The sequence below is a fragment of the Oncorhynchus masou genome, chromosome 19 (genome assembly GCF_036934945.1).
Source record: "Oncorhynchus masou masou isolate Uvic2021 chromosome 19, UVic_Omas_1.1, whole genome shotgun sequence".
NCBI classification, from domain to species: Eukaryota; Metazoa; Chordata; class Actinopteri; order Salmoniformes; family Salmonidae; genus Oncorhynchus; species Oncorhynchus masou.
Window position 1 is genome coordinate 31,813,331 of NC_088230.1, and position 16,517 is coordinate 31,829,847.

General features: G+C 43.8%; 1 protein-coding gene across 1 annotated transcript in view; it reads right to left on the reverse strand.

Annotated features, from left to right (window-relative positions):
- LOC135505597 (protein lin-28 homolog B-like) overlaps positions 1–14,899 on the reverse strand; it is a 46,843-nt gene extending 31,944 nt beyond the window's left edge. The window contains exons 1-2 of the mRNA XM_064924663.1: positions 14,890–14,899; positions 14,026–14,216 (exon numbers count right to left, since the gene is read on the reverse strand). Coding sequence (XP_064780735.1) covers positions 14,026–14,216; positions 14,890–14,899 — 201 coding nt within the window. The remainder of the gene's footprint in view (positions 1–14,025; positions 14,217–14,889) is intronic.
- Between the last annotated feature and the right edge of the window lie 1,618 nt (positions 14,900–16,517).

A 16,517-nucleotide genomic window follows, 5' to 3' on the forward strand; every position in this document is an offset into this window, starting at 1 on the left:
TGTGTGTCTGTGTGTGTGTTTGCATGCACGTACGTGCACATGTGTGTGTGTGTGTGTGTCTATGTGTGTGTGTTTGCATGCACGTACGTGCATATATGTGTGTGTGTCTGTGTGTGTGTCTGCATGCACGTACGTGCACATGTGTGTGTGTGTGTGTGTGTGTGTCTGTGTGCGTAAACCTGAAGAATCAGAACCTGCAACTCGAGTGCCCTCCTCTCAGGTGACCTGGCGGGTGTCCTCTCAGGTGACCTGGCGGGTGTCCTGCCTGGTTTCAGTTTACACACAGAGGTCAAGAGAGGGCATGGTCAGAGGAGAGAAAGAGAGAGAACAAAATGGAGGAGTGGCCTGGAGCAGGGTGGGGGTGTGCTGTGCGAGAGGGAGAAGGGGAGGCGAGAGAGAAATGCCTCTAGCACATTCTGTTCAGCTCCAATGGAGGAGCAACTCCTGATCAGGCCTGGGGGGGACCAGGAATGACAAGGAACAAAACCTCCATTTGATCAGGAGCCTTGCAGGTCAGTGCATAACACACACCCCCCCCCCCCCCAGGAAGAGGACCCACTGACAGGGAAAGAGGCAGGGAACACACCAACCCCCACACACCTCCAAAACTGCCTGCCCATTCTGAGTTACCCATGTGCTATGTCCATTTCCACAGACAAATAATAAGGATTTGGACCGAGTGTGTGTGTGTTCTGTTTCAGAGTGGTGTTTGTGTGTTCATCTATTTTTCATTGTTAATTTACAAGGAACGCTGAGAAGACATTGTCTTTCACAGCAACCTGGGAGGAGAAAATGATTATGTACTTATTATGCTCATAAGACTACCTCCAGAATGTGTGTACACATGCATAGCGTGCATGCGAGTGTGTGCAAACTGCGAAGGAAGCAAATAATAAACCCAGCGCCCTGGATGAAAATAGCCTGTTCCATCGTCATCACCAGTCGCGGTAATCGATGCAGGAAGTGGAACGAGAAAGGAGCTGTGTGAGGGCTAATTATGGGATGGAGCTGCTGGTCGGAGTGAAGTAGCCTATAGGAAGCAGTGTGGGGGGGGGGGCTGTGTCCATGCGCACAACCGTGTGTGTGTGTGACGACCATGTGGTGCCGTGCCATTAAGTATCTTTTTACACACAGGAAGTGCTAAGTGGACAAAGCTGGCCCCGATTGTCACAGATGGACGTGACCCAACAGGATGCATATAAAATAAAAAAAACATCAAAAGACGAAACCTCACCGCGCTAACATCCCTCGCCCTCCTCTGCACGTTTTCATTACAGCCACTAACCCCTGACCTCTACCCAAACTCCCATCAAACATTTAAGAGTGCTCCCATTTCCCCTCTGGCCCAAATTAACAACATGCTAACCGCTAGCGCACACTGATTATGGAGCGGACCGTATTTGATCAGAGGGAGGGGGGTTGGGGAAGAAGTAGATCATTCTGCTATGGGTTTATCAGGACAGAAGGAGGACGGGAAAGAACCACGGTGAGGTGACTCGGGAGAAAGAAAGAATCACGGTGAGGTGGCTGGGGAGAAAGAAAGAACCACGGTGAGGTGGCTGGGGAGAAAGAAAGAACCACGGTGAGGTGGCTGGGGAGAAAGAAAGAACCACGGTGAGGTGGCTGGGGAGAAAGAAAGAACCACGGTGAGGTGGCTGGGGAGAAAGAAAGAACCACGGTGAGGTGGCTGGGGAGAAAGAAAGAACCACGGTGAGGTGGCTGGGGAGAAAGAAAGAACCACGGTGAGGTGGCTGGGGAGAAAGAAAGAACCACGGTGAGGTGGCTGGGGAGAAAGAAAGAACCACGGTGAGGTGGCTGGGGAGAAAGAAAGAACCACGGTGAGGTGGCTGGGGAGAAAGAAAGAACCACGGTGAGGTGGCTGGGGAGAAAGAAAGAACCACGGTGAGGTGGCTGGGGAGAAAGAAAGAACCACGGTGAGGTGGCTGGGGAGAAAGAAAGAACCACGGTGAGGTGGCTGAGGAGAAGAAATGGACCAAGGTGAGGTGGCTGGGGAGAAGAAATGGACCAAGGTGAGGTGGCTGGGGAGAAGAAATGGACCAAGGTGAGGTGGCTGGGGAGAAGAAATGGACCAAGGTGAGGTGGCTGGGGAGAAGAAATGGACCAAGGTGAGGTGGCTGGGGAGAAGAAATGGACCAAGGTGAGGTGGCTGGGGAGAAGAAATGGACCAAGGTGAGGTGGCTGGGGAGAAGAAATGGACCAAGGTGAGGTGGCTGGGGAGAAGAAATGGACCAAGGTGAGGTGGCTGGGGAGAAGAAATGGACCAAGGTGAGGTGGCTGGGGAGAAGAAATGGACCAAGGTGAGGTGGCTGGGGAGAAGAAATGGACCAAGGTGAGGTGGCTGGGGAGAAGAAATTGACCAAGGTGAGGTGGCTGGGGAGAAAGAAAGATCTAGCAGTAGTAGGGTGACAACCTTAATTCACTTCAGCAAACGGGGCCCTAGTAAAGGAAAAAAAGGTAAGAAGCACAGGTCAACATTGCAAATAGAGTTGTATTTTTGAACATAAACAAAACAGCAGCCCTGCTTCTTGCTTTGCTGTAAAGCTGAGGTACAGTACGGGACTGGAGAGAAGCACAAAACTGTGGAGAACAATGGTCATAAATGTAGCTAATTAAAAGCAGAACTGTCATCAGACACAACGAAGAAAAAAAACTAGACGCAAACAAAAATGAACAGTACCATGGCACATTATGTACATTTGACATCTGCCAGAGGAATTGACACTTTTTCAAATGTATTTTTTTTTGTTTCGTTTTCTGCTGTTGTCATTGGTATTAAATGTGAATATTATGAAATGTAACCGACCTTCATGAATTAAAAGAGGTAGGAGCCCAGCTGCCCAAAATAAATTCAATAAAAATAATTGTTTCTCAATTGGAACTGAAAAACAAACAGGAATGCGATAAAGCCTACAGTTAGATAGTGTTTATTAGGTCACACAACTGAAAACATTTTGCAACAGAAAAGGAAAATGGTGCCTCCTGGGTGGTGCAGTGGTTAAGGGCGCTGTCCTGCAGCACCAGCTGTGCCACCAGAGAAACTGGGTTCGCGCCCAGGCTCTGTCGTAACCGGCCGCAACCAGGAGGTCCATGGGGCGACGCACAATTGGCCTAACGTCGTCTGGGTTAGGGAGGGTTTGGCCGGTAGGGATATCCTGGTCTAATCGCGCACCAGCGACTCCTGTGGCTGGCCGGGCACAGTGCACGCTAACCAAGGATGCCAGGTGCACGGTGTTTCCTCCGCCACATTGGTGCGGCTTGCTTCCGGGTTGGATGCGCGTTAGGCCAATTGTGCGTCGCCCCATGGACCTCCTGGTGCGCGCTGTGTTAAGAAGCAGTGCAGCTTGGGTTGGGTTGGGTTGTGTATCGGAGGACGCATGACTTTCAACCTTCGTCTCTCCCGAGCCCGTACGAGAGTTGTAGCGATGAGACAAGATAGTAGCTACTAACAATTGGATACCATGAAATTGGGGAGAAAAAGGGGTAAAATTCAACAACAACAAAAAATACAAAAAAATACAAAAAAGAAAAGGAAAATGAGCATCCAGGTAGTTGCTCCGTGTTTTAGTCCGTTCTCTTCGGTTTGGTGCCTAATGAAGGGGACCCCGGTCTAAAAAGACTTTCAATCAAATCTAAGACATATGACATTTCCACTTGGGAATAGAGCTAAATATCAAGCTATGGACATAGATTTCCCCCCAATTAAATATACAGTTGAAGTCGGAAGTTTACATACACCTTAGCCAAATACATTTAAACTCAGTTTTTCACAATTCATGACATTTAATCCAAGTAAAAATGCCCGGTCTTAGGTCAGTTAGGATAATAGTAGAGAATGATTTATTTCAGCTTTTATTTCTTTCATCACATTCCCAGTGGTCAGAAGTTGGCATACACTCAATTAGTATTTGGTAGCATTGCATTACAAATTGTTTAACTTGGGTCAAGCGTTTCAGGTAGCCTTCCACAAGCTTCCCACAATAAATTGGGTGAATTTTGGCCCATTTCTCTTGACAGAGCTGGTGTAACTGAGTCAGGTTTGTAGACCTCCTTTCTCGCACACGCTTTTTCAGTTCTGCCAACACATTTTCTATAGGATTGAGGTCAGGGCTTTGTAATGGCCACTCACATATCTTGACTTTGTTGTCCTTAAGCCATTTTGCCACAACTTTGGAAGTATGCTTGGGGTCATTCTCCATTCGGAAGAACTGTTTGCGACCAAGCTTTAACTTCCTGACTGAAGTCTTGAGATTTTGCTTCAATATATCCACATCATTTTCCTGCCTCATGATTCCGTCTATTTTGTGAAGTGCACCAGTCCCTCCTGCAGCAAAGCACCCCCACAACATGATGCTGCCACCCCGGTTCTTCAAGGTTGGGACGGTGTTCTTCGGATTGCAAGCCTCCCCCTTTTTCCTCCAAACATAACGATGGTCATCACGGCCAAACAGTACTAGTTATGTTTCATCAGACCAGAGGACGTTTCTCCAAAAAGTACGATATGTGTCCCCGTGTGCAGTTGCAAACTGTAGTCTGGCTTTTTTTATGGCGGTTTTGGAGCAGTGGCTTCTTCCTTGCTGAGCGGCCTTTCAGGTTATGTCCATATAGGACTCGTTTTACTGTGGATATACATACTTTTATACCCGTTTCCTGCAGCATCTTCACACGGTCCTTTGCTGTTGTTCTGGGATTAATTTGTACTTTTTGCACCAAAGTACGTTCATCTCTACGAAACAGAACGTGGCTGCGTGGTCCCATGGTGTTAATACTTGCATACTATTATTTGTACAGATGAACGTGGCATTTGGAAATTGCTCCCAAGGATGAACCAGGTCTGAGGTCTTGGCTGATTTTCTTTTGATTTCCCTGTGATTTCAAGCAAAGAGGCACTGAGTTTGAAGGTAGGCCTTGAAATATATCCACCTTTACACCTCCAATTGACTCAAATAATGTCAATTAGCCTATCAGAAGCTTCTAAAGCCATGACATCATTTCTGGAATTTCCCAGGCTGTTTAAAAGGCACAGTCAATTTAGTGTATGAAAACTTCTGACCCCTGGAATTGTGATACTGTGAATTATAAGTGAAATAATCCATCTGTAAACAATTGTTGGAAAAATGTCGTGTCATGCACAAAGTAGATGTCCTAACCGACTTGCCAAAACTATAGTTTGTTAACAAGAAATTTGTGGAGTGGTTGAAAAACAAGTTTTAATGACTCCAACCTAAGTGTATGTAAACTTCCCACTTCAACTGTATGCGTTTTAACTGGTGATTGAGCCATGACTGGTTGACAGCGTTAACAACAACAACTACAGGTCCATGCAGCACACACATATCGATATTGATTATGATAAAAGAAAGCAGTAAAGACATTCAGATATTTCTGAAGAGTATTCTTCAAAAACCACTAGGAAAAGGAAATCAAATGACTGTTAGCATGCTACCTGTAGCTGTCCTATCACAACTTTAATTTGGTTTCATTGACAATACTTTGTCTTCACAAAACAAAGTTAAATACCATCGGTTTATAAACTAAGATGGATCAATGCTCACGATTAAGAACTTGGAAATAACCCGAATTAAACCTACTGCTGGATTCATTCAATCCGAGCACATAAAACAAACTTCAGACAGCGACTGGATTTGTATGACAAGAGATGGTTTAGGAAACAAGTTGCCTTTTATCAAATCAAATTTCAGAACTATTGAAAAATTACTGGCTTGACCTTTTTACACACAATTATAAAAGCTGTGGTTTCCCTTTCTGTTTAATATTCCTCATTGATTATCTTTAGCCCTTTGTTATATCATTTATTTTCTGTTTCTAAAAAAATAAAACCCACCAGATGGGTTGAGATCATAATCATAAAGGCTTGTGGTCAGTGCTAGCTAAATGCAAGGTGAATGCTCGCTAAATGCTAGCCAAATGCAAGGTGAATGCTAGCTAAATGCTAGCCAAATGCTAGCCAAATGCTAGCCAAATGCAACGTGAATGCTAGTTAAATGCTAGCTTTGGTTGCATTAAAACAGCATTTAGTACTCAGGTTCAGCAATAAGTAAATGTATGACCAAAACTAATTATCAATGTAAGCCCTGTAAACAAACTATTGGTAATAAAAGCATTGAGAAAAAGTATACTGTGGCTACTTGCTAACTAAGCTGGGAAATTGAATGGTCTTAACAGTTTGTTGCTCCATTTTCTTTCCATAACTTCAAGGGAAATGCAACTTGACAATGACAAAATAACCAAACCAAGAACTCTACTCTATTCTGTTAAAGAGCATTTGATCCAGAGTCTTAGATCATTGAGAACAAAATATATTTTCATATATGTGTCCAAATACACATATAAAAAAAAAATATTATCCTGAAGTAAACAAACTAAAGTAAACATTATCACATTGAAATTCAAAATGTCCCTTTTATACAATTTCACAGAAACATAGTTACATAAAAATACGCATTCAAATCCACCAAGCTTCTTCAGAAGCAATGCCAAAACCAAACCATCCTTGGAGCATCTCTGTGTTCTAGACAATACAAACACAGATCTCTGTGTTCTAGACAATACAAACACAGATCTCTGTGTTCTAGACAATACAAACACAGATCCCCTACTAACAAAATGGAATCCGTCTGTTCTTCAACTTTGTCATGTCAATAGAAAATCATTTTTTAGCACCATTTCTAATCTAACTCCCACAATCCATCCTTCCAATTACCAATCACATTCCCCATATATGGACGACCCCTCAAGAGGAAGTCACATGACCTCCCTGCTTTCTTCTTCTGCGTTTTTTTTGAAGAGTTGAAGTAAAGAGGGGGGAGGTGAGAAGGAGGATGGTGTGTGGCTGTGGCACGAGAGACAAAGCCTGATACTGGCTATCTAGAGGCAGGGACTGGGGAGGGGTGGCGGGGACTGGGGAGAGGTGGGGCTTGAATGCCAAACGGTGACATGGGTCAGAGGTTAATCTCACTAGGGGCCCATTTTAACCTCTGCTATGCCACAAACACACACGCATGCAAACACACACACACACACACACACACACACACAACCAAAAATCTCCAAGTGCTCAACTATTATTACGTAGTGGAACAGGCAGGAACAGCAGAAAAGGCAACAACTAACCAAAAAAACACACACACATGCACTCGTGCAAACACACGATCTTGGAGGTTTCCGATGGAGGAAGGGCCAGTACAGCAGGACACCATGCTCGACGTTTAGACTTGATCCCCAGCAGAGGGAGAACAGCAAATCAGGCCCCTTCCCTTTTTTGTCTTTAAACAAATTCCTCTTTTAAAAAGAATGCCTGAGGATGGAACAACCCCCACGCGAACACACACACACACGCCTGACTTGAAATCAGTTTTATGACATAGTTGCTACGAAGGGTTGGAACGCTGACACACGCACACACACACACACAAAGGGGCATAAGTAGGGTTTCAGTAAGGTCCGGAACTAGGCAATTATTTTTTTTTAAGTTGAAGCTCATTTACTACATTTCTATACAATTAAAACACTTTAAAATGCTAATTTGGAGAACAGCAAAAACAAGCCAAAATTACCCCAGCCATTATCACCTTGGCTGCTGTAGGTTCATTCACCTCAGTCCATCTACAAACACCTAGCCTATTAGCTGTACAAGTGTAATGTTATACCCCTGAAAGGGGGGAAATATGAGAAATGTGTAGCATCAGCGACTGTTCAATCAGTTGTAATGATGAATTGGATCAAATCATCAACTCTGTAAATAGATCTCTTTTATCAAATGACAATGTTCATACTTGTATTCCTAGGCATTACTAATCAAGCGCCGCACAGACAGACATCAAAGGAGCACACAGATGATCGTATAATCACATTCACATGAATTATTTCAATCTTATTTACGATTATATATTAATATCAGCAATGTAGTTTACAAGCATTTCGCTACACCCATCATAACATCTGCTAAACACGTATGTGACCAATAAAACTGTGATTTGATTTGTTGTGATAAAAGGTGGGTGAAGAGTAAACAAACTCCAGGGGACAATCGAGATCAGATGACAGACCATGTGGAAATTTCATATTGAAAAAGATGCTTGATAAAAACTAGTACAAATTCTCTTAGGGGACCCCAAGTTTGGGAACCAATGTATTAACCTCTCTCTCCTCTGCATGCAATGCAGCCTGCCTCAGCCTCACCACTGAGCGCCACATCACCGTCTGTCTCAGTAGCCTACTCTGTGTAAAGCAAAGTTAGGAGAACTTAGTCCCCCAAAAAATGTGCTCCTGCTGAGGTAGGCTCCATTTAACGTTAGCTTCTTACTTCTGGTTGGCTAAGTAACACTAGTCAGATCGCTTCAACGTTACTACATTAGAAGTCCTGCACTTGCTTTTTTATTGAGGGAATATACAGTAGCAGTCAAAAGTTTGAACACCTACTCATTCCAGGGTTTTCTTAATTTTTTATATTTTCTACTTTGTGGAATAATAATGAAGACATCAAAAGTATGAAATAACACATATGGAATCATGTGGTGATGAAAAAAAGTGTTAAAAATCAAACAATATTTTATATTTAAAACTCTTCAAAGTAGCCACCCTTTGCACACTCTTGGCATTCTCTCAACCAGCTTCATGAGGTAGTCACCAGGAATGCATTTCAATTAACAGGTGTGCCTTGTTAAAACTTAATTTGTGGAATTGCTTTCCTTCTTAATGCATTTGAGCTAATCAGTTGCATTGTGACAAGGTAGGGGTGGTATGCAGACGATAGCCCTATTTGGTAAAAGACCAAGTCCATAAAATGGCAAAAACAGCTCAAATAAGCAACGAGAAACGACAGTCCATCATTACTTTAAGACATGAAGGTCAGTCAATCCGGAAAATTTCAAAAGTTTCTTCAAGAGCAGTTGCAAACACCATCAAGCGCTGTGATGAAACTGGCTCACGAGGACTGCCACAGGAAAGAGGAACCCAGATGTACCTCTGCTGCAGAGGAAAAGTTCATTAGAGTTACCAGCCTCAGAAATTGCAACTCAAATAAATGCTTCTGAGTTCAAGTAACAAACACATCAACTGCTAAAAGGAGACTGCATGAGTCAGGTCTTCCTGGTCAAATTGCTACAAAGAAAACACTACTAAAGGACACCAATAAGAAGAAGACTTGCATGGGCCAAAAAAACACAGGCAATGGACATTAAACCGGTGGAAATCTGTCCATTGGTCTGAGGAGTCCAAATTTTAGATTTTTGGTTCCAATCAGCAAGTCATTGTGAGATGCAGAGTAGGTGAATGGATGATCTCCGCATGTGTGGTTCCCACTATGAAGCATGGAGGAGGTGGTGTGATGGTGCTTTGCTGGTGACTGTCAGTGATTTTAGAATTTAAGGCACACTTAACCAGCATGGCTGCCACAGCATTCTGCAGCATTACACCTTCCCATCTGGTTTGCGATTAGTGGGACAATCATTTGTTTTTCAACAGGACAATAACCCAACACACCTTCAGGTGGTTACTTTGAAGAATCTTGTTTAACACTTTTTTGGTTACTACATGATTCCATATGTGCTATTTCATAGTTTTGATGCATTCACTATTATTCCAATGTAGAAAATAGGAAAAATAAAGAAAAACCCTGGAATGAGCAGGTGTGTCCAAACTTCTGAATGGTACCGAATATGGGGCAATTTAGCAATGAGAATTTGTCATCTGTAATGGTTATGATAAATTAGGCATTGTTGCAATCTATATTGAACAAAAATAAACGCAACATGCAATAATTTCATAGATTTTACTGAGTTACAGTTCATATGAGGAAATCAGTCAATTGAAATAAATTCATTAGGCCCTAATCTATGGATTTCACATGACTGGGAATACAGATATGCATCTGTTGGTCACAGACCGTAAAAAAAAAAATGGGACTCAGGACCTCATCACGGTATTTTCGTGCATTCAAATTGCCATCGCTAAAATGCAATTGTGTTCGTTATCCGTAGCTTATGCCTGCCCATACCATAACCCTACAATGGGGCACTCTGTTCACATTGACATCAGCAAACCGCTCACCCACACAAGGCCATACACGTGGTCTGAGGCTGGTTGGAAGTACTGCCAAATTCTCTTAAATGATGTTGGAGCCGGTTTATGGTAGAGAAATTATCTTAAATTCTCTGGCAACCGCTCTGGTGGACATTCCTGCAAAACTTGAGACATCCGTGGCATTGTGTTGTGTGACAAAACTGCACATTTTAGAGTGGCCTTTTATTGGTGCACCTGTGTAATGATCAAGCTGTTTAATCCGCTTCTTGATATGCCACACCTGTCAAGTGGATGGATTATCTTGGAAAAGGAGAAATGCTCACGAACAGGGATGTTAACACATTTTTGCAAAAAAATTGAGAGAAATAAGCTTTTGTGCACATGCTACATTTCTGGGATCTTTTATTTCAGCTCATGAAACATAGGTTCAACACTTTACATCTTGCTTTTATATATTTGTTCAGTGTATATAGGTAAATGCGCACATATTTTTTCCAGTAAGGGCCTCAAGTTTGAAAAATAAAACATTATTAGAGTACTCAACAACAACAAAAATCATGAGTCATCAAACAGTCTAAATGTGTCAAATGCCCGTCCCCAACCAGCTGGGGAAGTCATTCTCCAGTTGGGGAAGTCATTCTCCAGTTGGGGAACTCATTCTCCAGTTGGGAAAGTCATTCTCCAGTTGGGAAAGTCATTCTCCAGTTGGGGAACTCATTCTCCAGTTGGGGAAGTCATTCTCCAGTTGGGGAAGTCATTCTCCAGTTGGGGAAGTCATTCTCCAGTTGGGGAAGTCATTCTCCAGTTGGGGAAGTCATTCTCCAAGAGTCGCTTTTTGTTTGTTTGGGGGTGTCTGTAAACATGGCAAGAGTTGCGACATGAGATAATCTTCATCAGCTAAGCACTTATGTATCCAACACAAGCACATAAAGGTCATAATTCATAAAGGTCAGGTAAACTGACAGATTATCTCAGAAAAAAACATTTAAGATCTCCTAAGCCTGTGTTAACCTCAGACCTTATTTTCAGCATTTATCCCAAAACCCCATTCTTACCCCCATAAGAATGGCCAACGAACCAGAGGTGTACTACAAAGCAGGCTCAATGAGTTAGCAACTTACCTTTGATAAGCAAACAGAAATAACTACAGATTTTCTGGTTCATTAAAAACAGTAAACCTGGATTTTTGTTTGTCAAATCAGTTAGATGATGCCCATTTCAAGCTTAGTTTTCTGCAATATAAGAAGTTAGAACAGAATATGTATTCAAGTTCGCTGGTTTACTCCTTGATCCTGCTTTGTAGCATCCCTTCTGAAGTAGAGAAAGCTGACTCATTTCCGTTTCTTTTTACTAAAAGCTGCATCTATAAAATAGGAAATGTAGATAACAAACACTGCATACAGAAGGCTGTGTAGGAGTGTGCCGTTCATTGATACAGTAGTAGCTGATGAAGAATTACACATGCACACACAGAGGAAGTGTTCGGACAGGAACCCCGATGCCTGGGCCCCCCCAGGAAGATCTCTCCAAGGTCGACATGGAAGCAGCTCATTATTTCTGTCTCCCTCTCTCACCAACTCTTTCTCCCTCTTCTCTCCCCCCTCCCAACTCCCTCTATCCCCCACAAACCCCCCTAAACTTCCTCCGCTCCAATCACCCCCCCCCCCACTCCCTCCATCTATCCCCCCAACTCCCTCCATCTCAACTCCCTCCAACACCCTCTCTCCCCTTCTCAACTCCCTCCCCCACAACCCCCCTCAACTTCCTCTTCCCCCCCCATCTCCTTCCCTCTATCCCCCACAACCCCCCCCAACACCCTCCATCCCCCCCAACTCCTTCTCTCCTTTTCCACCCCAACACCCTCAACTCCCCTTAAACCCCCCAAACTCCCTCCCTCTTTTTCCACCCCAACACACTCTCTCCCCTGAAATCTCCCCTTCTCAACTCCCTCCCTCAACTTCCTCCCCGCCAACTCCCTCCCTCTTTCCCCCAACTCCCTCCATTCCCCACAACTCCCTCTCAACTCCCTCCCTCTTTCCCCCAACTCCCTCCATCCCCCACAACTCCCTCTCAACTCCCTCACTCTTTTTCCACCCCAACACCATCTCTCCCCTCAACTCTCCCCTTCTCAACTCCCCCCAACTCGGACCCCTCTCACTCCCCAACTACTCTCTCAACTCCCCCTCCAGCCCCCCAACTCTCTCAACTCTCCCCTCCAACTCCCACCAGGTCAACTGCAAGTTGTTATTGTGAAGTGGAAACGTCTAGGAGCAACAACAGCTTAGCCACAAAGTGGTAGGCCACACAAGCTCACAGAATGGAACAGCCTAGTGCTGAAGTGCATTGCGCTTAAAAATCGTCTGTCCTCAGTTGCAACACTCACTAACGAGTTCCAAACTGCCTCTGGAAGCAACGTCAGCACAAGAACTGCTCGTCTGGAGCTTCATGTAATGGGTTTCCATGGCCGAGCAGCTGCACACAAGCCTAAGATCACCAAACACAATGCCAAGCATCAGCTGGAGTGGTGTAAAACTCGCTGCCATTGTTCTCATGACCAGTGGAAACACGTTCTCTGGAAAGATGAATCATGCTTCTGTAACCGATGTGAAATGGCTAGCTAGTTAGTGGTAATGCGCGCTAATAGCGTTTCAATCGGTGACGTCACTCGCTAGTTGATGTGTGCGGAGGGTCCCTGGTTCGAGCCCCTGGTTTGAGCCCAGATAGGGGCGAGGGGACAGACTAAAGTCTAAAGACTAAAGTTAAACTGCTACACTTCACCATCTGACAGTCCGACAGACAAATCTGGGTTTGGCGGAAGCCAGGAGAACGCTACCTGCCCCAATGTATAGTGCCAACTGTAAAGTTTGGTGAAGGAGGAATAATGGTCTGAGGATGTTTTTCATGGTTCGGGCTAGATCCCTACAGCATACAACTACATTCTAGATGATTCTGTGCTTCCAATTTTGTGGCAACAGGTTGGGTGAAGACCCTTTCCCGTTTAAGCTTGCCCCTGTGCACAAAGCGAGATCCATACAGAAATGTTTTTTCAAGATCGGTGTGGAAGAACTTGACTGGCCTGCACCAAGCTCTGACCTCAACCACTACCCTCTGGGATGAATTGGAACGCCGACTGCGAGCCAGGCCTAATCGCCCAACATCAGAGCCCGAACTCACTAATGCTCTTGTGGCTAAATGAAAGCAAATCCCTGCAGCAATGTTCTAACATCTAATGGAAAGCCTTCCCAGAAGAGTGGAGGCTGTTATAGCAGCAAGGGGGGGGGGACTCCATACTAATGCCCATGATTTTGGAACGAGATGTTTGACAAGCAGGTATCCACATACACTACCAACAGTATCTTTCAAAGAAACAGTTGTACAAACATGTGATCAACTGAGTGTTTTTAACTGTTAGTCTTTGTGCATGGTTTCCAATATGGTGGGCCATCAACCATATTCTCCCTGTCAATGAGGCAATTTAAAAAACGACAAACTGTGTCATACAAGCGTTCTACTGTGCAGTTCAAGGGAGAGTGAGGGTTCTGGAGAGGGATAGTGCCACTTTAAGGAAACACCACAGCATGTTGTTGTGTGCCCTGTAACCTACATGGTAGGGAAACATCATGATGATACAAAAGAACACATTTGGACAAATGGTCAATTAAAAGATAAAGCTACACATGTTGCAACCAACACTCTGGCCTACAAAAAAAGTCACTTTCGCAATAACACATGATGTTATTGCCAAGCAAGGACAAAGGTTAATACAACTATACAATTGAGTCATTTCTCATTTAGAAATAATTGGCCTAGGCTGCTTGATCAAGCCTACTGACTCCTTGCTTTCCATCAACAGGGTGGAGTAGACTACAGCGTACAGGGTAAAGGACTGCACCAAAGAGGGAGATAGATGCCCATAGCAGCACAATGTCAACCTACACGGGTTTTATCGTTCGGGAAACTTACTTGGTGAACAAATACGTCCAGAGGGGGATCTACGGGGCTCCCCTCGCTGCTGGTCATTGATATAAATCCGAACCCCATTCGAACATTAAACCACTTGCAGTGGCCTGTTCCTGACAGAAGCTGGGGCCGAATTCGCTCTTCTTGCTCCGTCGACTTGGCTTCGTCTTCTCCGCCACCTTTACCCGCCCCTCCTAAAAGGCATATGAAAGTAGTAAGCTACAGTAGGCTGTGTATTGATAGACGAGTGTGGATGTGGCATATGTATTTAACCTATAGCCGTGCCTGCGCAGTTATTAGGCCTAGTAGTAACCTTTACACAACTTTTATAGAGCCCAGTTGGTTGGAAATCTCCATAGCCTAAGCGATGGGGAATCCCCGCCACTTGACGATGTGATGTTCATCTTTGCTATAATTCGTCTCCACGTAACGATTTTAGCGCATGGTAGAATGATTTGAACATCACGCAAATCGGTGTAAAACAGGATACTTATGGGGCTTCTAACTGCATGGCGCACGGCGATATGCGATTGATTTGGTCGATTCCCCTTGCACGTGCATGCTCACTGATGTAAGTAAATATGTTCCAGAAGTTACATCTACCACTGTTAATAACCAGCATTGTATGGAACTCGAAGGGCAGGTGTACACACATGGTTCACCATGCAAGCCCATGTTGGGCACAATACGCTCTTTATCGTTGACAAACAGCTCCAACAAGACCCCAATATGTATTTTCACATGGCAATAATCGTGGGCGGTAGGCTACATAACACGTTATATGTAACAATAGCCCGTCGCAGCCCCCCTCTATACCAAAAAGTAAGGACAATTTTTTTTTTTTTTTACAAATAATTGGAGAATAACCTTCGGCCATGTTTCCCCGCGGACCTTCTGTTCGAAAGTTCCAATCGAAAAGCTTCCTCTGCGAAAACGGGTTATGATAGTCACCATTAATCCGACATCCTCAATTCCAGCGGTCACAAATTTAGCTCGCATGGTACAGCGTGCTTTCCCTCTTTTGATATTTTGTCATGTCTCTCTCCTTCAATCCTTTCCTCGTTCACTCCACTTCGAGCGCTTGCTCTCTCTCTCATTCGCTCGCTTACTGGCTGTACCTCTGCCAGTACTAGACACGTGACTTTGTCAATTACATGCTTTCTTGCTACTAATTTTACCACTGATCTAGGGACGGTAGAGCAGCGAAGAAAACTGACTCGGAACCGATTAGGTCCAAGTGGTCAGCCGTGTCCTCACAATAACACACCTTTATTAAAGAAGGATGCGTTATCTTGCTTCAAATGTAACAACTTCGGCCAAGAGTTGTGTGAAAGGCGAGTAGCCTTCTGCCTAATGGTCAGCCTGGTTTTCGCCTGCTTCATACAATTTTTAATAGCCAAATCGGTTTCTAAAATGCAATAACTGACATTTGAATAGCACTAAATTGGAACAATACAGACTGTGAAACAACTAATGAATGCAAACAAACATTTGGTGTAGTAAATATTAAACCTGTTGTTCTGCTTATTTTATACACTAGTACTACATTTTATTTTCTACGTTCCTAAACCCTTACGATTCACTGAGATACATGTGGTAAAATAGACCTATAGAAAATCGCTTTGAGATCGAATGAGGCATTTATTTGAATTGATAGATTACATTTGTTTGCTGGACACATATTTTGCTACATTTGTGGAAAATTAATTCGTTCAACATATCGTTAATTAATACAGATTATAGTCACACAAAAAAACGTTTTACTTTATTTAACTAGGCAAGTCAGTTCTAGCCGTTGAGTATTAAAATAAGCTAAAATGTTACATATGCATTTTAGACTATTTATTTAGGTTGAGTGCTTGTTCACATAGCCAACCCCCTGTTCCTCCTCTTGCGTAAGCTACTATGCTCCAATGGGGTAAACCAGGACAATGTCAGGCCTTTGGAATGAGATTGAGTAGTAGAACGCAAACACCAAACAAGTGGAGGCCTTCAATTGAATATCTAGAATACAAAATAAATGGAAGATCCATTTAGAGTCAAGTAAAGGCAGGTAGCCTAGCGGGGCCATTAATAGCTTTGGGCCAGTAACCGAACGGTCGCTCGATCAAATCCACAAACCGAGTAGGTGAAAAATCTGTTTATGTGCCCTTGAGCAAGGCACTTAACCCTAATTGTTCCTATAAGTCGCTTTTGATAAGAGCTTCTGCTAAATAACTCAAATGTAAATAGGATATTTGTTTAATTTGGAGTAGTAACCTATCAATATGGTTTAATACACTGCAAATATTTCCATTGATAAAAATGAAGGGGCGGGTAGCATTTGTGAAAGGGGGAAAACGCGTTGGGAAGGAATGAATCAACAACAACCCATCCCCACCCACCAGCATAGCAACCCCAAAGAGCCCACCCTCCGGAATTCATGAGTTTACCCCTACCCCCACCGTCCCCGCCCAACCCCCGCGCAAATTCTGTTTTTGAAAATCTGGTGAGGA